Here is a 22,509-nt window from a genome sequence, read left to right as displayed (position 1 = left end):
GGGCAGCGGCTCAAAATGGCGGTCGAGCGGCTCCGGGCCCTGGTTCTGGCGGACTGAAGGGCGAGCGGGCAGCGGGGAGCGGGGCCTGCGACGACCGAGCGGCGACCAGCGTCACGCCGACCGCGGGCCGGGGGGGGCGGCCCGATTCGTCACGCGACAGGAGCCTCCTCCTTCCCCCTCCCGGGGGTCCTGAGACAGTTCGGCGCAGGAGCCTGGGCCTTGGGGAGGGGGGGAAGTGTCTGACCTAACCCGGGGGGGTGGGGGGCGAGCGTTGCAGTTAACCCGGGATAGGGAGCCTGGGTCTGGGAACAGTCTAATTTAACCCGGGATAGGGAGCCTGGGATAACCTGACTAACCCGGGATAGGAGCCTGGGCCTGGGAACAGTCTAATTAACCCGGGATAGGAGCCTGGGCTTTGGGGGGAGAGAGCCTGACTTAACCCGGGATAGGAGCCTGGGATAATCTGATTAACCCGGGATAGGGAGCCTGGGATAATCTGACTAACCCGGGATAGGGAGCCTGGGATAATCTGACTAACCCGGGATAGGGAGCCTGGGATAATCTGACTAACCCGGGATAGGGAGCCTGGGATAACCTGACTAACCCGGGATAGGGAGCCTGGGATAATCTGACTAACCCGGGATAGGGAGCCTGGGATAATCTGACTAACCCGGGATAGGAGCCTGGGCCTTGGGGGGGGAAGAGTCTGACTTAACCCGGGATAGGAGCCTGGGATAACCTGATTAACCCGGGATAGGAGCCTGGGCCTGGGAACAGTCTAATTAACCCGGGATAGGAGCCTGGGCTTTGGGGGGGAGAGCCTGACTTAACCCGGGATAGGAGCCTGGGATAATCTGATTAACCCGGGATAGGAGCCTGGGATAAGCTGATTAACCCGGGATAGGAGCCTGGGCTTTGGGGGGGAGAGTCTGACTTAACCTGGGATAAGAGCCTGGCCCTGTGACCGTCTGATTAACCCAGGATAGGAGCCTGGCCCTGTGACCGTCTGATTAACCCAGGCCTGTGACCATCTGATTAATCCAGGGTAGGAGCCTGGGCCTGGGAGCAGTCTGTTTACAGGAGTCTGGGACATTGCAGTTAACCTGCACGCTCTGATTAACCCAGACCCAGCACAGGTTTACCTGCTGCAAGGTGGGGGCGAGCTACCCCCAGATTGACTCGCGACCAGGACTCGACTGGGGTCAAGTCCGGGATAAGAGGCCCGTTTAGACTCGGAAAGTCTCGCTTGCAACAGAGGCCGCTTTGATCCGCGTCGCTCGTTGATACCGGGGATAGACCTGACGGCCCGAGAAACCGAAAAGTCGAAGGAGAGGCGACAGGAGACGGCCGCGGTCGACGTGAGGGGATTACTTCAGTGACATCTGAAACACTGAGGAAGAACTTGTGCAAGCTGTTTTGAAATCAGAAGTGGCCGCTGCACGGTTTATGCTAAAAAAAAAGGCAGAGTGAAGTGAAACTGAAATTGGGTGTGTTATTATTCGCCGCTGCAGAAGAGACCAATTAAATTGATCGAGGGAGTGCGGGATTGTGTCTGAGACGCTGTGACGGCCTGACAGAGAAAGCGTTATTCTTGGAGCGAGGGGGAATAAATAAACTTGCTCTGTACCCTTGGAGATAAGGGTCCACTGATACAACAAGGTTTGAAACAGGAAGAAGATAGGATTTGGCAGCTGTAAGGGGAGGAGGAGGATTGACATCCCTCCCACCCCGCTAAGCAGGAGAGACAACCAGCAGGGATGGAGCCGGAGGCTGAACCGGAATGTCGGAGCCGTAGGCTGGTGAGCAAAGGGTTGGCGGGAAGTGGCTGTGGAATCTAAATGGAAGCGACTGAGTCTCTGTGGACAGAGCTATCCTCTCCCATTTTCTGTCACTGATCCCTAACCCCCCCCCCCCCCCCGCATCACTGCCAACCTGTCTCTCCATCACCTTCCCCGCTGCCAATCCCCCTCCCTTACTGCTGACCCATCGCCTGTCACCTCCACTCCTGTCACTGCCAATCTCCCCCACTGCCAATCCATCTCCCTGTCACCTCTTCCCCATCACTGCTGACCCATCACCTGTCACCTTCCCACGTCACTGCCAGTTCCTCCCCCAATGCTGAGGGAGCACCGCGCTGTCAGAGGGCGGGGGCTGAGGGTGCACCGCAGTGTCGAAGGGTGGGGGCTGAGGGAGCGCTGCGCTGTCAGAGGGTGGGAGTACTACACTGTGCAGAGGGGCGTCTGCATCTCAGGTAATCACCATTTCTAATAAGAGACAACCTAACTACTGCTTCTTAACAGTCAATATTGTTACCGTGGCAGAATCCCCACTGCCAGCACCCTGGGCATTCCTGTTGACTAGAAACTCAACTGGACTCATCACATAAACATAGAGGCTGCAACAGTAGATTAGAGGTGAGGAATATCACCATGTGTAACTCACCACCTTACTCTGCCAAGCCTATCCACCATCTACAAGGCACAAGTCAGGAGGGTGAGGCAATACTCCCCACTTGCCCTTGATGGGGGCAGCTCCAACAACACTCGGTGCTCGACACCATCCAGGGGCAGCTGAGCCCTGCTTGATTGGCACCACATCCACAAACATCCCCTCCCTCCCCCACCGATACTCAGCAGCAGCAGTAGTGTGTACCATCTACAAGATGTACTGTAAAAATTCCCCAAATCTTTTTAGGCAAAACTTTCCAAACTCTCAACCGCTTCCATCTAAGAGGGGAAGGGCAGCAGATGCATGGGACCACCACTCCCTGCAAGTCCCCATCTGTGTCCCTCACCATCCCGACTTGGAAATATATTGCCATTTCTTCAGTGGGTCAGAATCCTGCAATTCCCTTCTTCGCAGCACTGTGGGTGCCCTACATACTATGGTGGTTTATAAAGCAGCTCACCATCCCAAGGGACAACTCGTAGGTATAAATGTTAGCCGAGCCATCTATGGCTGCATCCTTGCATAAAGGAAATTGGCCGGTTACTTTGTCAAATGGCACAGATTTGAAAGGAGGAAGTAGTTTGTAAATTTGTTGATGCACCTCTCTCGTTCTGTCTCTTTCTCTCCCTTTTCTGTTTCTTTCTCTCTTCACTCCCTTTCTGTTTTCCCATAGAATGGAATCCCGTGACGAAGATGTGTACCAGAATGTTGCTGAGGTTATGTGGTTTCAGCTACACAGATTCAGGGTTTGATCAAGTCATGGGCATCAGATCATAACTCATAGGAGCAGACCACTCTGTCCCTCAGGATTTTGGGGCGGGTGAACTCTGTGAGGCATCTATTACCACGCAGAACAAAATTTTAAACATCTTGCCCCCTATTGCTGAATAATTCTATTGCCGAATGCTGGAATTCCACTAAGACCTTTCTCTCCCTGTCCTCCAGCCTTCTGTCTGTTTTTACCTGGTTTCTATCTCTCTTTCTCTTCCTCCTCCTCCTTCCCCCGACCCCCCCCACTCAGACAGACTGTCAGAGTTGCTACCTTCCAGTCATAGCTGTTTACAGCACGAGAAAAGGCCCTTCAGCCCAACTTATCCATGCTGCCCAGCTTTCACAATATCAAGTAGTTCCATTTGTCTGTGTGTGGTCCATATTCCTGCATCCCTGTCCCATCCATGTACCTGTTGAAATGTTTCTGAAATGATGAAATAGTACTCCCTCCCACCACTGCCTCTAGCAGCCCATTCCAGGCAGTGTCAACCCTCTGTGTGAAAAACATGTTCTCCTTACCATGGGGAAAAGCTGTCTGCTCTCTACATTATCTGTGCCTTATATTTTTATAAGGTTACCCATCAGTCTCCTCCCCTCCAGGGGAAAGAGTCCCAGCCTCTCCTAATAACTGAAACCTTCCAGAGCAGGTATCATCCCAGTAAATCTCTTTCTGCGTTCTTTCTAGTTCAGTAATATCCTTTCTGTGGCAGGGCGACCAGAACGTCACTCCAAATGTGGCCTCACCAATGTCTGGCAGCACAATGACCCAACTCCTCCAGTCAGTGCTCTGCCCAATGAAAACAAGCACGCCGAAAGCAGTCTTCACCATCCTGTTGACCTGTAACTCCATTTTCAAGGAGCTATGAACCTGTACCCTTAGCTCACTTTAACAGTCCCCAGGGCCCACCCTCCCATCGACTGTGTAAGCCTTATGCTGGTGGGCTTTACCAAACTGCAGCAGGGTGCGTTTATCTAAATTAACCTCCATCTGCCATTCCTCAGCCCGTTGGCACAGTTGATCAACATCTCACTGAATTTCCAGACAACCATCTTCACTGTCCACTATACCACCCACAAACCTCTTAACCATACCTCCTAAATTCTCGTCCAAATCATTTTTTGTGAGCGATGAATAATAGTGGACTCAGCAGGGATCCCTGTGGCGCTCTGCTGGTCAGAGACCTCTCGTCCAAAAAACAACTGTCTACCATCTTCTGCCTTCTACCATCAAGCCAATTCTGTACCCAGTTGGCTAGCTCTCCACGAGATTAGGGCTCTGGCCTGAAACGTCGAATTTCCTGTTCCTTGGATGCTGCCTGACCTGCTGTGCTTCAATCAGCAACACATTTTCAGCTCCGATCTCCAGCATCTGCAGACCGCACTTTTTACTCCACGAGATTAAACCTTACTCAAAAACCTACCATCTGTTACCTTGTCAAAGACGTTGCTAAAGTCCATGGACAATACCTACTGCACTGCCCTCGTCTTTGTTGTCGGTCACTCCTTCAAAATAAGCTCATGAAATTTCTGAGACATGATTTCCCATGTACAAAGCCATGCTGACTGTGCCCAATGAGTCCTTACCTCTCCAAATGCCTGTAAATGCCGTGTCTCAGAATCCCTCCAAAACTGTTTGGATTCCACAATCCAATACCTGGTTTAGAGGAGATCTGGTTTCATATCAGGTAATACAGCTTTGAGTCCCACGAAGGTCACCTTTACCCTTCTCCTAATCCTATCCCTCCATACCAACGATATATCGGCTTTGAGGATTAGGACTGGGTATATGCTGTTCAGTCCCTTAAACCTGTTTTGTCATTCGAGACCATGGGCTGATGTGGTAACCTGAACGCCACTTTCCAGTGGCTCTCCCCTCCCTTCCCAATCAAAACTCGGTCTATTCTTTCAGACTAAAAGTAAACTGAAAATAAAGCTCCCTTATCCTCTCTTTAATCTAAATGTGAAGCAAGCTGTATGCTTTTAACCTGAAAGTAAAGCTGCCTTTACTCTTTCAAACTGAGAGTAAAGCTCCCTTGACACTGTCCCCATCAAACAGTCCCAGGGAAATCTCTGTCCAACTGAGCTTTGACCCTGCCTGCCCCCGCCTTCCCTCCTTCCGTGCCTCAGATTCAGAAGTCCAAGCACTCCCCACCTTCTCTCTGAGAAGCAATTCCACCTCTTATCTGTCTTAAATGGGAGACCCTTTATTTTTAAACTGTCCCCCCTTGTTCTAAACCCCTCCCCACATTCACCTTGTCCGCCCCTTCCCCAGAGTCTGTTACATTTCAGTGAAGATTACTGTGATTCAGGATACTCGGTGTTCTAACATCAAAGAGCACCACAGCACAAGAACAGACCCTTCAGCCCCACTAAGCTTACGCCAACATATGATGCCGAGCTACATTTTTAACAATGCTACCTCTACATAACCTGTATCCCTCTATTCCCTGCCTATTCACGTTTCTGTCAAGATGCTTCTTAAACATTGCTGCTGTGTCTACCGTCTACCACCTCCCCTGGCACTGTATTTCAGGCACCCATCACCCTCTGTAAAAAAAAAACAAATCTGCCCTCCCGCACCCCCCCCCCCCCCCCCCCCCCCCCCCCACCGTGTCAATTTTTACCTTAAACCTGTTTCCTGGTAATTAACATTTTCTAGCTGAAAATGTGTTGCTGGAAAAGCGCAGCAGCTCAGGCAGCATCCAAGGAGCAGGAGAGTCGGGCATGAGCCCTTCTTCAGGAATTAACATTTCTACCTGGGAAAAAGACAGACTACCCATTCTGTCCCTCGTAAGCTTGTGAACTTCTATCAGATAGGCCCATCAGTTCTGCTTTCCAAGTCCGTGTAGGTAATATCGTGCCTTTTATGTTCTCCCCGTTAATGTGGCGAACCTCAAATTCTGGGTGGCCTACTCACTCAGGCCTTGCTGTGTCTCTGTTCTGAAGGGGCTTGCCCTGGTAGCTTCCCCCCCATCCCCAATACACGCGCACTCATTCGGATGAAGGATGGAGAGTGAGAGTCGCAGGATAAAGGCTTAACCATTTTGGATTGAGCGCAGGACAAACGTCACTTGTGATTGTTCATCTTTGAAATTCTTCACCGCCAACACAATCAGAGATCTTTCGATGCTGCAAACCTGAATATATTTCAGGTTAAGAAGGGCTTGTGCCTCAGCGGTTGTGTCTGTACCTCTGGCAGAGCATGCTGGGTTCAAGGCTAGCTGGATTAGCCTTTGTGAATCGCCCTGTTATGTCCCGATGTGCAGGCTAGGTGGATGAGCCGTGGGAAATGCAAGGTTAAGGGGAATAGGAGAAAGTGAGGTCTGCAGATGCTGGCGATCAGAGCTGAAAATATGTTGCTGGAAAAGCGCAGCGGGTCAGGCAGCATCCGAGGAGCAGGAAATTCGACGTTTTGGACATAAGCCCTTCTTCAGGAATGAGGAAAGTGTGTCCAGCAGGCTAAGATAAAAGGTAGGGAGGAGGAACTTGGGGGAGGGGCGATGGAGATGTGATAGGTGGAAGGACATCAAGGTGAGGGTGATAGGCCGGAGTGGGGTGGGGGCGGAGAGGTCAGGAAGAGGATTGCAGGTTAGGAGGGCGGTGCTGAGTTCGAGGGATTCGACTGAGACAAGGTGGGGGGAGGGGAAATGAGGAAACTGGAGAAATCGGAGTTCATCCCTTGTGGTTGGAGGGTTCCCAGGCGAATAAGGGGAATAGGGTCAGGGGCTAGCTCTGGGTGGAATGCCCATCAGAGGGTCAGTGCTGACTTGATGGGCCAGATGGCCTCTTTCCACACTGTAAGCGTTCTATGATTCAGTTCTATTTGTATCAGAGCATACTTGAATACATAGATTTTAAAAAAACATCAACAGACTGTCCCAAAGGATCAAGGAATGATGAGCAGGTGGAAATAGAGGTCATGTGACAACAACAAAGATACAGATGAGTTAGCGAGTTTTGAGAAGATTTGTAGCTCAGGTTGAGGTTGTGGGTGTAGGTTTGCTCACTGAGCTGGAAGGTTGGTTTTCAGACGTTTCGTCACCATGCTCGGTAACATCTTCAGTGAGCCTCTGAATGAAGCAGTGGTGGTATGGCCCGCTTTGTGTTTGAGTGAATGGGTGTCCCCTTGAGAAAAAGAACCGGGAGTGACATAGGAAATGATGACGCCATTTCCTGCGGTGACGCCAACCCGAGGAAACTCCAGCATGTATATAAAAAGCAGGCTACACCAGCAGTGCTTCACCGGGGACTCCCTAATGATGTTACCCGGTACGGTGACGAAACGTCTGAAAACAAACCTTCCAGCTCAGTGAGCAAACTTACTTCCTAATTGCTCATTTTGGTACAAAGAATTACTTTTAAAAAGCACCTTATCTAAATGTGCTAGAAGGATTTGGGTATCTTAGTGCCAGAGTCTCAAAGGGTTAATCTCTGATTACACCAGGTAATTAGACAAGGTAAGAGTGTCCTCATTTATCATGAGGTGAATTGAACACCAAAAAATAGAGGTTGTACTTGAGTTACATAGCGAACTGATGAGACCACAGTTTTGGTCACCTTATTTAGAGAATGGTACAGATAGTTTGGAAGCAAGGTTTTAGAATAAGTTGACCCTCTTGTGGAGAGTATAGGCTTGTATCTGCTGGAGTTCAGAAGAGGAAGAGGTGACTGCATTGGAGGTCTGGACAGAGTTGTTGTGAACAGGAAGCTTCTTTCAGTGGGAAAATCTAGAAAAAGGGGTCACCATTTCAAAATCAGCTCAGCCCTTTAATCCGACATCAGGCTTTGCAGCTAACTTAATGAAAGCAGAGTCCTTGAGTGTTCACAAGACGGGAGAGGATAGATTTATCGTCATGGTGGTCTCCAGCATGGAAACAAGCCCTTCGGCCCAACCTGGGCTTGCTGCCCAGTTTTCACGACATTATCCAGTCCCATTTACCTGTGTTTGGTCCATCTTCCTGCATCCCTGTCCCATCCAGGTACCTGTCCAGAGCACTACCTCTAGCAGCCTGTCCCAAACGCTCAGTGCCCTCTGTGTGTAAGAAATTGTCCGCCTCGACCCTTTGTATCCTTCCCCTCTCACGATAAACCGATGCTGTCAAGTTTTAGACTCCCCTACCATGTGCACTATCTACCCTGCCCATGCCTGTCATGATTTTATAGACCTCCAAAAGGTCGCTCCTCAAGTCTCCTACACCTCAGCTTACCCAACCGCTCGTTACAACTCGAGCCTTCCAGTCGCGGTAGCATCCTAGTAAATCTTTTCTGCACTCTTTTTCCAGTTTAATAATATTCTCTTTATAGTAGGCTGACCAGACCTGTATGCAGTACTCCAAATGTGGCCTCACCAGTGTCCTGTACAGCTGCACTGTGATGTCCCACCTCGTACACTCAGTCCTCTGACGACCATCACTAGCATGCTGAAAGCAGCCTTCACCACCCCTGTCTACCTGTGACTCCACTTGCAAGGAGCTATGAGCCTGTATCGTTGGGCCTCTTCATTCGATAGCGCGCAGCCCCCCACCCCCCCCCCCCCCCCCCCCCCCACCCCACCCCGGGCCCTATCATTGACAGTATCAGTTTGCTTTATCAAACCGCAGCAGCTTGCATTTATCTAAATTAAACTCCATCTGCCACTCCTCAGCCCACTGGCGCTGTTGATGAAGATTTCACTGCATTTTCAGAGAACCTCCTTCACTGTCCATTCCCCCACCAGTGTGTCTGCAATATTATCAACGGTCCTCTCTTAATTCTCATGCAAGTTGTTGATATACGACAGCACCAATCGCTGTGGCACACTGCGGGTCCAGTATAAAAACCCAACCCTCGACCCACCCAGCCTGTCTCTCCCGCTGGCAAGCCAGCTTTGTATCCAGTTGGCTAGCCCACCCTGGATCCCGTGAGATTTAACCTTGCTCAGTGACCTGCCGTTCCTGATGAGCAAGGCTGGGGTGGAGGTGAAAGGTGGATGGGATGTTACATACAAATCAGTCATGTTTCAGCTCAGTGGGCTGAATAGCCATCCTCTGCTGCTCATGCCCGTACGATCCCGATCTCTCGCCCCGCCCCAGGGGCTGTACTGATGGGATTGAAAGGCTAGTTAGTGGTGTGCTGGGATCTGGCATGATCAGATTGGTCCTGATCTTACTAACTAGTAGCAGGGGCCCGAGGGACTGACCGGTTCCTGACTCCTTCGAATTGATCGGCTCCTATACAAACAAAGCACCAAAGATGAGGCAGCCTCCTAGTGATGAGTATGAACCTCAGCAGCTTTCTGAGACTAGGCCCCGGTGTGGCGGGCAATTTTGGAGAATACAAAGGAATCTCCCTCTGTCTTCTCGTAGTAAATGCAGAAATGGTATTCCCCCTGGCAGTATGTCAGAACCAGGGGGCATTCCCTTGGCACTGACACGGAGTGGGAGGCAGCAGGGGGCGCTGGCCCCAGAGTGAGGGGCAGTATGCGGTGCTACCTGGGCGCTGGCCCCAGAGTGAGGGACAGTGTGCGGTGCTCCCTGGACGCTGGCCGCAGAGTGACGGGCAGTGTGCGGTGCTCCCTGGACGCTGGCCCCAGAGTGAGGGGCAGTGTGCGGCGCTCCCTGGGCGCTGGCACCAGAGTGAGGGGCAGTGTGCGGCGCTCCCTGGGCGCTGGCCCCAGAGTGAGGGGCAGTGTGCGGCGCTCCCTGGGCGCTGGCCCCAGAGTGAGGGGCAGTGTGCGGCGCTCCCTGGGCGCTGGCCCCGGAGTGAGGGGCAGTGTGCGGCGCTCCCTGGGCGCTGGCCCCGGAGTGAGGGGCAGTGTGCGGCGCTCCCTGGGCGCTGGCCCCGGAGTGAGGGGCAGTGTGCGGCGCTCCCTGGGCGCTGGCCCCGGAGTGAGGGGCAGTGTGCGGCGCTCCCTGGGCGCTGGCCCCGGAGTGAGGGGCAGTGTGCGGCGCTCCCTGGGCGCTGGCCCCGGAGTGAGGGGCAGTGTGCGGCGCTCCCTGGGCGCTGGCCCCGGAGTGAGGGGCAGTGTGCGGCGCTCCCTGGGCGCTGGCCCCGGAGTGAGGGGCAGTGTGCGGCGCTCCCTGGGCGCTGGCCCCGGAGTGAGGGGCAGTGTGCGGCGCTCCCTGGGCGCTGGCCCCGGAGTGAGGGGCAGTGTGCGGCGCTCCCTGGGCGCTGGCCCCGGAGTGAGGGGCAGTGTGCGGCGCTCCCTGGGCGCTGGCCCCGGAGTGAGGGGCAGTGTGCGGCGCTCCCTGGGCGCTGGCCCCGGAGTGAGGGGCAGTGTGCGGCGCTCCCTGGGCGCTGGCCCCGGAGTGAGGGGCAGTGTGCGGCGCTCCCTGGGCGCTGGCCCCGGAGTGAGGGGCAGTGTGCGGCGCTCCCTGGGCGCTGGCCCCGGAGTGAGGGGCAGTGTGCGGCGCTCCCTGGGCGCTGGCCCCGGAGTGAGGGGCAGTGTGCGGCGCTCCCTGGGCGCTGGCCCCGGAGTGAGGGGCAGTGTGCGGCGCTCCCTGGGCGCTGGCCCCGGAGTGAGGGGCAGTGTGCGGCGCTCCCTGGGCGCTGGCCCCGGAGTGAGGGGCAGTGTGCGGCGCTCCCTGGGCGCTGGCCCCGGAGTGAGGGGCAGTGTGCGGCGCTCCCTGGGCGCTGGCCCCGGAGTGAGGGGCAGTGTGCGGCGCTCCCTGGGCGCTGGCCCCGGAGTGAGGGGCAGTGTGCGGCGCTCCCTGGGCGCTGGCCCCGGAGTGAGGGGCAGTGTGCGGCGCTCCCTGGGCGCTGGCCCCGGAGTGAGGGGCAGTGTGCGGCGCTCCCTGGGCGCTGGCCCCGGAGTGAGGGGCAGTGTGCGGCGCTCCCTGGGCGCTGGCCCCGGAGTGAGGGGCAGTGTGCGGCGCTCCCTGGGCGCTGGCCCCGGAGTGAGGGGCAGTGTGCGGCGCTCCCTGGGCGCTGGCCCCGGAGTGAGGGGCAGTGTGCGGCGCTCCCTGGGCGCTGGCCCCGGAGTGAGGGGCAGTGTGCGGCGCTCCCTGGGCGCTGGCCCCGGAGTGAGGGGCAGTGTGCGGCGCTCCCTGGGCGCTGGCCCCGGAGTGAGGGGCAGTGTGCGGCGCTCCCTGGGCGCTGGCCCCGGAGTGAGGGGCAGTGTGCGGCGCTCCCTGGGCGCTGGCCCCGGAGTGAGGGGCAGTGTGCGGCGCTCCCTGGGCGCTGGCCCCGGAGTGAGGGGCAGTGTGCGGCGCTCCCTGGGCGCTGGCCCCGGAGTGAGGGGCAGTGTGCGGCGCTCCCTGGGCGCTGGCCCCGGAGTGAGGGGCAGTGTGCGGCGCTCCCTGGGCGCTGGCCCCGGAGTGAGGGGCAGTGTGCGGCGCTCCCTGGGCGCTGGCCCCGGAGTGAGGGGCAGTGTGCGGCGCTCCCTGGGCGCTGGCCCCGGAGTGAGGGGCAGTGTGCGGCGCTCCCTGGGCGCTGGCCCCGGAGTGAGGGGCAGTGTGCGGCGCTCCCTGGGCGCTGGCCCCGGAGTGAGGGGCAGTGTGCGGCGCTCCCTGGGCGCTGGCCCCGGAGTGAGGGGCAGTGTGCGGCGCTCCCTGGGCGCTGGCCCCGGAGTGAGGGGCAGTGTGCGGCGCTCCCTGGGCGCTGGCCCCGGAGTGAGGGGCAGTGTGCGGCGCTCCCTGGGCGCTGGCCCCGGAGTGAGGGGCAGTGTGCGGCGCTCCCTGGGCGCTGGCCCCCGGGTGATCTCCTTGGCTGTAACCATCCCTCACACTCCCTCGATTGCCCCACCCCACTGTTTGACCATCTCCCTGCCTGTGTGACTCCCTCCCTGCCTCCCCCTGGCTGTCCCTTGCTCTCTGTCTGGCTCCCTTTGCCCCACAGCGACCCAGCTCCTGCCTTCTGTCTGTCTTTCAGCGTGCTGTTACCAGGCGTCGCTATGAGGACGATGGTATATCTGACGATGAGATCGAGGGGAAGAGGACGTTTGACCTGGAGGAGAAGCTGGAAAGCAGCATGTATAGTGCGAGCTTTGTCCGGTTCATGGAAGGGAAAGGTAAGCTGTTCCCAGCCTGCTGGCTCCCTCGTCACTGGTGTTTGACCTCTGACCCCCCCCGCCATTCGTGCCCCCTGACCCCTCGCTGATTTGCCCCCTCACTGCTGTTGTCACTCAGTCCAGCACTGGCCCCTCCCCTTACACTCTGTCTCCCCAGCCCTGGATCCCGCAGTACCCTCAGACCTGCCCAGCGGAAACAGAGTGCGGTTCGGTGGCAGGAAGCAGCTGGCACTGATCACGTACAGGAAGTTGCTCACTTCCTGTCATGCCTGCCCGCCTGCCCCTCCCATCTGTCAGCAGACTCTGTGCAGTCCCCAAGTATCGAGCCCACACTGACGCTCAGTGACAGCAGCAGTGTCTCCCATCTAATCATGTGAATGGATGGGGGCAGCTCCAACCACACTCAAAGCCCCACACCCCCCGGGATTGACCCCACACCCACAAACATCCCCTCACTCCCTCCCCCCCACCCCCCCTCAGTAACAGCAGTGTGTACCATCCCAGGTTAAAACAGCATCCCCCCCGGATTGGGACCACACCCACAAATACCCCCTCGCTCCCTCCCCCCATCCCCCCACCTCAGTAACAGCCGTGTGTACCATCCCGGGATAAAACAGTCTCGCCCCCTGGATTGGGACCACACCCACAAATACCCCCTCACTCCCTCCCCCCACCCCCCTCAGTAACAGCAGTGTGTACCATCCCAGGATAAAAAAGCCCCTCCCTGGATTGGGACCACACCCACAAACATCCCCTCCCTCTCCCCCCCCCCCCCCCCCCCCCCCTCAGTAGCAGCAGTGTTGTACCTGCTACAAGATGCCCTGCAGGATCTCACCAAAGGCCCTCAGGCAGCACCTTCCAAACCCACAGCCCCTTCCACCCAGAAGGACAAGGGGCAGCAGATACATGGGAACACCCCCCCCCCCCCCCATTTCCCCCATCCCCCCCCCCCCCCCGCAAGTTCCCCTCCAAACCTCTCACTTGGAAATCTTTCTTGATTCCTTCCTGAGTCAGAATCCTGGAATTCCCTCCCTCAGGGACACTGTGGGTCTACCCTACAGCACAGGGTTCACGCAGCTCACCCCCCACACTCTCGAGGAGGGGGGCAGTAAATGTTGAGCCCAGCCAGGGAGACCCACATCAGGTGACTGAATTTAACAAAGGTGTATGACCATTTGGAACAGCACGGTAACTCGATGGTTAGCACTGCTGCCTCCCAGCGCCAGGGACCCGGGTTCGATTCCAGCCTCTGGTGTCTGTCTGTGTGGAGTTTGCACGTTCTCCCCGTGTCTGCGTGGGTTTCCTCCGGGTGCTCCGGTTTCCTCCCGTAGCGTTAGGTGCATTTGTCAGGGGGGAATGTCTGGTTGGGTTACTCTTGGGAGAGTCAATGTGCTCTTGGTGGGGGAATACTTCTGGGGGAATCTGGTCGAATCTAATTTGTCTGTTTCCCATCCTCCAATAATTGAGGGAATTGACCACGCTTCTGTGCCCACAGGTTACCACCTGCCCCTGCTGAGCGGGCTGCATTAACCTTGTCCCCTTCTGCTGTCCCCCCCCCCCTCCCTGTAGATTTCACTTTCCAATACGTCCAGCGAGATGGTCTGCGATGTCCGCTCATTTTCAAGAAGAAAGATGGCCTTGGAATCAAGTGAGTGTGTGGGGATTGGGGGGGGGGAGGAGTTGCTGACCAAACCAGCTGACACCATTCAACCAACTGCACGCCCCCACCCCGCGCAACTATCTCACCTCCCCATTTAGGCTGCAACTCCTCGCTTCAGGAAGTATCCCTTGGGAATGTGCTGTTTTCCCAGAAGGTTTCCAGGAATGAGGAACTCGCATTCTCTGGAAGGATTGAGCAGAGAGGAGGTGGGGGGGTGGGGGTGTGTGGGGAGATTGAATTGAGGCGTTCACTATCGCGAGGGGAATTTCCCTCGAGTTAATTCAGCAGGACCGAAGGGCCCAGATTGAAGGGATTTGGGGAAAGATCCAGAATCGGGGGGTGGGGATGGGAGGGAATTAGGGACACAGTGCACTACTGTGATCTGGAAGGTGCTGCCTGAGAGGGAGATGCTTCAGTAAGTACCCCCAGGAGGGGCATTATAGACAATCTGATGGGGGGAAGGCTTACAGAGGGTGGGACAACAGTGGGATTGGCCAGAGTTCATTCAGTGAGCTAGGCCAGACTCGATGGACCGAATGGCTTCCATGTCTGGTTCAGAAACTGCCTGATTTTGTTCTGTTTCCCTTGTGCAGAATGCCCGAGCCCGGGTTCAGTGTCAATGACGTGAAAATGTTTGTCGGTGAGTATGTTGTAACCACGCTTTACTAGCTCAGTGATTCGCATTGGGGATTCCTTAGTCCCATTTTCGAGTTGTTTTCAAAGAATTAATGGAGATAGGGAGGGGGAATAGGGGCTGGAGGGGGTTACAGAGATAGGGAGGGGGTGTAGGGGCCGGAGGGGGTTACAGAGATAGGGAGGGGGTGTCGGGGCCGGAGGGGGTTACAGAGATAGGGAGGGGGTGTAGGGGCCGGAGGGGGTTACAGAGATAGGGAGGGGGTGTAGGGGCCGGAGGGGGTTACAGAGATAGGGAGGGGGTGTCGGGGCCGGAGGGGGTGACAGAGGTAGGGAGGGGGTGTCGGGGCCGGAGGGGGTTACAGAGATAGGGAGGGGGTGTAGGTGCCGGAGGGGGTTACAGAGGTAGGGAGGGGGTGTCGGGGCCGGTGGGGGTTACAGAGGTAGGGAGGGGGTGTCGGGGCCGGTGGGGGTTACAGAGGTAGGGAGGGGGTGTCGGGGCCGGAGGGGGTTACAGAGATAGGGAGGGGGTGTAGGTGCCGGAGGGGGTTACAGAGATAGGGAGGGGGTGTCGGGGCTGGTGGGGGTTACAGAGGTAGGGAGGGGGTGTCGGGGCCGGAGGGGGTTACAGAGGTAGGGAGGGGGTGTAGGGGTTATTTGCTGTCTCGGTGAGTCCTTGCCCCATCCCCTCAGTGACTGTTCCTGCCACCCAGCCCCTGTCTGCCGTCTCCAGTCGGTGTTTGGATAACGTGACAGTGAAGGGGGTCAGGGGTGTGGTCTGCCTGCCATTCTCTGGCCCTGCAGTCGTTGTCCCTCCTGCGGACTGACTTCCTGTTTGTGTTGTCGCAGGGAGTCGCAGGATGGTGGATGTGATGGATGTCAATACCCAGAAAGGCATTGAGATGACGATGGCGCAGTGGGTGAAGTACTATGAGACACCAGCTGCTGAGCGGGAGAAGCTCTACAATGTCATCAGCCTAGAGTTCAGCCACACCAAGCTGGAGAATATTGTCCAGCGTCCTGCAACGGTACCTGACGGACTGAGTGTGCTGGCACTGGTCAGCACGGGGCCCAGGGGGCATGGCCTCCCTGTGGTCAGCACGGGGCCCAGGGGGCATGGCCTCCCTGTGGTCAGCACGGGGCCCAGGGGGCATGGCCTCCCTGTGGTCAGCACGGGGCCCAGGGGGCATGGCCTCCCTGTGGTCAGCACGGGGCCCAGGGGGCATGGCCTCCCCCCGGAGTGACCCTGCCTTACTATTGGGCATTAAGGCGCTCCCTCCCTGAAGTGGGCAGGCGCACGTTGCTGTGTATTGTCTTGTAGCACGTGGGAAAACCTCTGAGCAACACCCTAACCCCTCGAATGACCCTCCCTCCCCCCACACCCTCAGGCAGCACATCCCACACCCTAACCCCTCGAATGACCCTCCCTCCCCCCACACCCTCAGGCAGCACATCCCACACCCTAACCCCTCGAATGACCCTCCCTCCCCCCACACTCTCAGGCAGCACATCCCACACCCTAACCCCTCGAATGACCCTCCCTCCCCCACACTCTCGGGCAGCACGTCCCACACCCTAACCCCTCGAATGACCCTCCCCCCCCCCCCCCCCACCCCCACACCCTCAGGCAGCACGTCCCACACCCTAACCCCTCGAATGACCCTCCCTCCCCCCACACCCTCAGGCAGCACGTCCCACACCCTAACCCCTCGAATGACCCTCCCTCCCCCCACACCCTCAGGCAGCACGTCCCACACCCTAACCCCTCGAATGACCCTCCCTCCCCCAATCCCTCAGGCAGCACGTCCCACACCCTAACCCCTCGAATGACCCTCCCTCCCCCCACACCCTCAGGCAGCATGTCCCACACCCTAACCCCTCGAATGACCCTCCCTCCCCCACACCCTCAGGCAGCATGTCCCACACCCTAACCCCTCGAATGACCCTCCCTCCCCCTACACCCTCAGGCAGCATGTCCCACACCCTAACCCCTCGAATGACCCTCCCTCCCCCCACACCCTCAGGCAGCACGTCCCACACCCTAACCCCTCGAATGACCCTCCCTCCCCCACACCCTCAGGCAGCACGTCCCACACCCTAACCCCTCGAATGACCCTCCCCCCCCCCCCCCCCCCACACCCTCAGGCAGCACGTCCCACACCCTAACCCCTCGAATGACCCTCCCTCCCCCCACACCCTCAGGCAGCACGTCCCACACCCTAACCCCTCGAATGACCCTCCCTCCCCCCACACCCTCAGGCAGCATGTCCCACACCCTAACCCCTCGAATGACCCTCCCTCCCCCACACCCTCAGGCAGCATGTCCCACACCCTAACCCCTCGAATGACCCTCCCTCCCCCCACACCCTCAGGCAGCACGTCCCACACCCTAACCCCTCGAATGACCCTCCCTCCCCCCACACCCTCAGGCAGCACGTCCCACACCCTAACCCCTCGAATGACCCTCCCTCCCCCACACCCTCAGGCAGCACGTCCCACACCCTAACCCCTCGAATGACCCTCCCTCCCCCCACACTCTCAGGCAGCACGTCCCACACCCTAACCCCTCGAATGACCCTCCCTCCCCCCACACTCTCAGGCAGCACGTCCCACACCCTAACCCCTCGAATGACCCTCCCTCCCCCCACACTCTCAGGCAGCACGTCCCACACCCTAACCCCTCGCTGGGTCCTCCTGTTTCCCAATTGCCCTGTGTCCCTCTGGGTCTCGATCCCTCCCTCAATGGGAGCTGTTTCTCCCTCTCCACTCTGACCAGACCCCTCCTGGGTTTGAACACCTTAATCCGCTCCCCCCCCCCCCCCCCCCCCGTCTGCCTCCTCTCTGAGGGGAATGGTTCCAGCAGCTGCGATGTGTCCATGTTGAGGTTCCTCATCCCTGGCCCTGCGCTCCTGTATCCTTCCTGCAGCCTCTGGAGCTCTCTCCCGTCATTAGGGGTGGCACGGTGTCTCAGCGGTGAGCACAGCTGCCTCCTGGTCCCAGCTTCGATCCCAGCCTTGGGGCGACTGTCTGTGTGGAGTTTGCACATTCTCCCCGTGTCTGCGTGGGTTTGCTCCGGTTCCCTCCCACAGGCAAAAGACGTGCAGGTCAGGGTGAGCCGGCCACGCTAAATTGCCTATAGTGCTAAGTGCATTAGTCCGAGGGAGATGGGTCTGGGTGGGCTACTCTTCGGAGGGTTGGTGTGGACCGGTTGGGCCGAAGGGCCTGTTTCCACACTGCAGGGAACCGAATCTAATCTAATGTACTCTGTCTGCTGCTTCAGATGTGTGTGTATTCAGTTGAGAACTTTGAACTCCCTGCCTTGTGAACTGTTCTGTTGTCATCCCCTGAGATTGGCGCCCAGGCTAAACCAGATTCCTAGAATCCCCGCAAGGCAGAATGAGTCCATTCTGCCCATCTAATGCGCCCCCATTGCCCCGTGAGCAGCCTTCCATCTCCCACAGCCCCATGTTGGGGTTTTCCTGTGGCTTTACCCACTTAGCCTGCACATGGCTGAACACTGGGTCAATTAGCGTGGCCAGTCCATCATTGGATCGAACCCACGCAGACTCCGGGAGAACATGCCAACTCCACACAGACAGTTGCCTGAGGGTGGAATGGAACTTGCGTTCCTGGTGATATGAGGCAGCTGTGCTAACCACTGAGCCACTGTGCGGTCCCAAACTAACTGCAGCCCAGAGACTCTGCGACCCTGGGTGAATTGGGGAGGTGGGTGGGGAGGAGCTTTGAGATGTGATCACCTTTCCTTTGTATGAAGGGCAGTGTCGCTCACTGACTTCCCCCTGACGTTGGGTTTACTCCCCACCTGCAGGTGGACCTGGTGGACTGGGTGGATAACATTTGGCCCCGACATCTGAAGGAAAGGCAGACGGAGTCAACAAACGCCATTATCGAAATGAAGTACCCAAAAGTCAGGAAGTATGTTCACTCTCCAACAACAGCAGACATCAGCTCAAAATGATTCGCTCTCTCTCTCTCTCTCTCTGTGTCTGTCTGTCTCTCTCTCTCTCTCTTTCTTTCTCTCTCTCTCTCTCTCTCTGTCTGTCTGTCTGTCTCCCTCTCTCTCGCTCTCGCGCTCTCTCGCTCGCTCGCTCTCTCTCTCTCTCTCTCTCTCTCTCTCGCGCGCGCTCTCTCTCTCTGTCTCCCTGCTGAGTTGCTGCTGTGATGTAGTGGGTTATCTGACTGTTCTCTCCCTCTCTGTTCTCCCCTGTCGGGCAGGTACTGTTTGATGAGTGTCCGAGGCTGCTACACAGATTTCCACATCGATTTTGGTGGGACATCTGTATGGTACCACATCCACCGAGGAGGCAAGGTGAGTTCTGCAGCCTGGGCCCCAGTGAGAGGCTGTCACTGAGCCCGTGTACCCGTCGGATTCTCCTGCTCACCATCAGTGATTGGCTTCCTGTATGTGTCCCCACAGATCTTCTGGCTGATCCCACCCACCCCCCTGAACCTGGAGATTTACGAGAGCTGGGTGTTGTCAGGGAAACAGGGCGATATCTTCCTGGGTGACAAGGTGGAGAAGTGTCAACGCATTGAACTGAAACAGGGTTACACCTTCCTGATCCCCTCGGGTAGGTGCTGCAAGGGAGCCCCTTCCCCGTTTCTGATTTCCCATCCCTGGACAGCTGCTTTCCTCCTGAAACTTGTCACTCTGTCTGTCTCTCTCTCTCTCTCTCTCTGTGTGTGCCTCTGTCTGACCCCCGACCCCACCATGTCTCTGTCACTGTCTCTCTCTCTGTGCCTCTGTCTGACCCCACCATGTCTCTGTCTGTCTCTCTCTCTGTGCCTCTGTCTGACCCCCGACCCCACCATGTCTCTGTCACTCTGTCTGTCTCTCTCTCTCTCTCTCTCTGTGTGTGCCTCTGTCTGACCCCCGACCCCACCATGTCTCTGTCACTGTCTCTCTCTCTCTGTGCCTCTGTCTGACCCCACCATGTCTCTGTCTGTCTCTCTCTCTGTGCCTCTGTCTGACCCCCGACCCCACCATGTCTCTGTCACTCTGTGTCTCTGTCTCTCTCTCTCTCTCTCTGTGCCTCTGTCTGACCCCCTGACCCCACCATGTCTCTGTCTCTGTGTCTCTCTCTCTGTGTGTGGCCCTGTCTGACCCCCGACCCCACCGTGTCTCTGTTATTCTGTCTCTCTCTCTCTCTCTCTCTCTCTCTCTGTGTGCCTCTGTCTGACCCCCTGACCCCACCATGTCTCTGTCTCTGTGTCTCTCTCTCTGTGACCCTGTCTGACCCCCTGACCCCACCAACCTGTCTGACCCCCTGACCCCACCATGTCTCTGACCGAGCTCCCCCCCTCTCGCTGCAGGCTGGATCCATGCTGTTTACACTCCTGAGGATACCCTGGTGTTCGGGGGCAACTTCCTGCACAGTTTCAACATCCCGACACAACTCCGCATCCACAACATCGAGGACAGGACCAGGGTGAGTGAGGGGGCGAGCGGGGAGGGGGGGGGGGGTTAGTGTCAGAGCTGGCTGCGGTTTCTGAGCGAGTGATGGGCTGGGGGGATTCGGGGGGGTGCAGCGAGGTGTGAGTGAGGGGCTGGGGGTGAGGGGGTGCGCCGCATGGGGCTGGGGAGTCAGGGTCGGGGGGTGGCGGCGTGTGGGTGAGGGACTGGGGGGGTCAGGGTTGGGGTGGGGGGTGGGGTGTGGTGTGGGTGAGGGACAGGGTAGGGTGGGGGGGGGGTGGGGTGTGGGTGAGGGATTGGGGGGGTCAGGGTCAGGCGGTGGGGTGTGGGTCAGGGTTGGGAGTCTGGGTGTGGGTGAGGGACCGGGGGTGGGAGGGGGGTGTGAGTCGGGGTGTGGGTGAGGGTTGGGGTGGGGTGTGGGTGAGGGACGGGGTGGGGTCAGGGTTGGGGTGGGGGGTGTGGGGTGGGGTGTGGGTGAGGGTTGGGGTGGGGGAGTCAGGGTGTGGGTGAGGGACGGGGTGGGGTCAGGGTGTGGGTGAGGGACGGGGTGGGGTCAGGGTGTGGGTGAGGGACGGGGTGGGGTCAGGGTGTGGGTGAGGGACGGGGTGGGGTCAGGGTTGGGGTGGGGGGGTGGGTGAGGGACGGGGTGAGGGACCGGGTTGGGGTGGGGGGGTGGGGTGTGGTGTGGGTGAGGGACCGGGTTGGGGTGGGGGGGTGGGGTGTGGTGTGGGTGAGGGACCGGGGGGCGGTCAGGGTTGGGGTGGGGTGTGGGTGCGGGTTGGGGTGGGGGAGTCGGGGTGTGGGTGAGGGACGGGGTGGGGTCAGGGTTGGGGTGGGGGGGTGGGGTGTGGTGTGGGTGAGGGACCGGGGGGCGGTCAGGGTTGGGGTGGGGTGTGGGTGCGGGTTGGGGTGGGGGAGTCGGGGTGTGGGTGAGGGACGGGGTGGGGTCAGGGTTGGGGTGGGGGGGTGGGGTGTGGTGTGGTGTGGGTGAGGGACGGGGTGGGGTCAGGGTTGGGGTGGGGGGGTGGGGTGTGGTGTGGTGTGGGTGAGGGACCGAGGGGCGGTCAGGGTTGGGGTGGGGTGTGGGTGAGGGACGGGGTGGGGTCAGGGTTGGGGTGGGGGGGTGGGGTGTGGTGTGGGTGAGGGACCGGGGGGCGGTCAGGGTTGGGGTGGGTGTGGGTGCGGGTTGGGGTGGGGGAGTCGGGGTGTGGGTGAGGGACGGGGTGGGGTCAGGGTTGGGGTGGGGGGGTGGGGTGTGGTGTGGTGTGGGTGAGGGACGGGGTGGGGTCAGGGTTGGGGTGGGGGGGGGGGTGTGGTGTGGTGTGGGTGAGGGACCGAGGGGCGGTCAGGGTTGGGGTGGGGTGTGGGTGTGGGACGGGGTGGGGTCGGGGATGGGGTGTGGGTGAGGGATTGGGGGGGGATCAGGGTCAGGCGGTGGGGTCGGGGATGGGGTGTGGGTGAGGGATTGGGGGGGGATCAGGGTCAGGCGGTGGGGTGTGGGTGAGGGACCAGGGGGCGGTCAGGGTTGGGGTGGGGTGTGGGTGAGGGACCAGGGGGCGGTCAGGGTTGGGGTGGGGTGTGGGTGAGGGACGGGGTGGGGTCAGGGTGGGGGGATGGGGTGTGGGTGAGGGACGGGGTGGGGTCAGGGTCAGGCGGTGGGGTGTGGGTGAGGGACCAGGGGGCGGTCAGGGTTGGGGTGGGGTGTGGGTGAGGGACGGGGTGGGGCTGAGGTGGGGGGATGGGGTGTGGGTGAGGGACTGGGGGGGGTGTCAGGGTCAGGCGGTGGGGTGTGGGTGAGGGATTGGGGGGTCGGGGTGTGAGTGAGGGACGGTCTGGGCGATGGAGACGGTTAATCAGTGTCGGTGGAGGGTGATGGGCTCCGTCTCTGATCATTGCTTGTCCCTGACGTACTCCCCTCTCGGCAGGTGCCCTCGAAGTTCCGGTACCCTTTCTATTACGAGATGTGCTGGTATGTTGTGGAACGGTATGTCTTCTTCCTGACCAAATGTTCACACCTCACCAAACAGTTCCAGAGGGAGTCCCAGCTCATCAGTAAGTGCCTGCACGCCCCTCAGTCCCTGCACCGAGCCAGTGGCTGCCTCTGCACTGATTTGGGCTCTTCCTTACTCCGGCTCACTTGCATATGTGCATTCCCCCTCTCTCTCTTTCCCTCTCTCTCTCGCGGTTCCCTCTCTCTCTCGCGGTTCCCTCTCTCTCTCGCGGTTCCCTCTCTCTCTCGCGGTTCCCTCTCTCTCTCTCGCGGTTCCCTCTCTCTCTCGGTTCCCTCTCTCTCTCTCGCGGTTCCCTCTCTCTCTCTCGCGGTTCCCTCTCTCTCTCTCTCTCTCGCGGTTCCCTCTCTCTCTCTCTCTCTCTCGCGGTTCCCTCTCTCTCTCTCGCGGTTCTCTCTCTCTCTCGCGGTTCCCTCTCTCTCTCTCTCTCTCTCGCGGTTCCCTCTCTCTCTCTCTCTCTCTCGCGGTTCCCTCTCTCTCTCTCTCTCGCGGTTCCCTCTCTCTCTCTCGCGGTTCTCTCTCTCTCTCGCGGTTCCCTCTCTCTCTCTCTCTCTCGCGGGTCCCTCTC

General features: G+C 58.6%; 1 protein-coding gene across 1 annotated transcript in view; it reads left to right on the top strand.

Annotated features, from left to right (window-relative positions):
• The first annotated feature begins 275 nt into the window (after positions 1–275).
• LOC132834501 (lysine-specific demethylase 2A-like) overlaps positions 276–22,509 on the top strand; it is a 44,518-nt gene continuing 22,284 nt past the window's right edge. Inside the window, exons 1-10 of the mRNA XM_060853425.1 lie at positions 276–1,799; positions 12,067–12,205; positions 13,775–13,853; positions 14,459–14,505; positions 15,348–15,526; positions 18,328–18,434; positions 18,735–18,828; positions 18,937–19,090; positions 19,833–19,948; positions 21,858–21,984. Coding sequence (XP_060709408.1) covers positions 1,758–1,799; positions 12,067–12,205; positions 13,775–13,853; positions 14,459–14,505; positions 15,348–15,526; positions 18,328–18,434; positions 18,735–18,828; positions 18,937–19,090; positions 19,833–19,948; positions 21,858–21,984 — 1,084 coding nt within the window. The 5' untranslated portion in view covers positions 276–1,757. The remainder of the gene's footprint in view (positions 1,800–12,066; positions 12,206–13,774; positions 13,854–14,458; positions 14,506–15,347; positions 15,527–18,327; positions 18,435–18,734; positions 18,829–18,936; positions 19,091–19,832; positions 19,949–21,857; positions 21,985–22,509) is intronic.

The sequence above is a fragment of the Hemiscyllium ocellatum genome, chromosome 40, assembly GCF_020745735.1.
Source record: "Hemiscyllium ocellatum isolate sHemOce1 chromosome 40, sHemOce1.pat.X.cur, whole genome shotgun sequence".
Classification (NCBI taxonomy): Eukaryota; Metazoa; Chordata; class Chondrichthyes; order Orectolobiformes; family Hemiscylliidae; genus Hemiscyllium; species Hemiscyllium ocellatum.
Note: the sequence above shows the minus strand (reverse complement) of the source record. Positions and strands in the feature narration are given on the sequence as shown.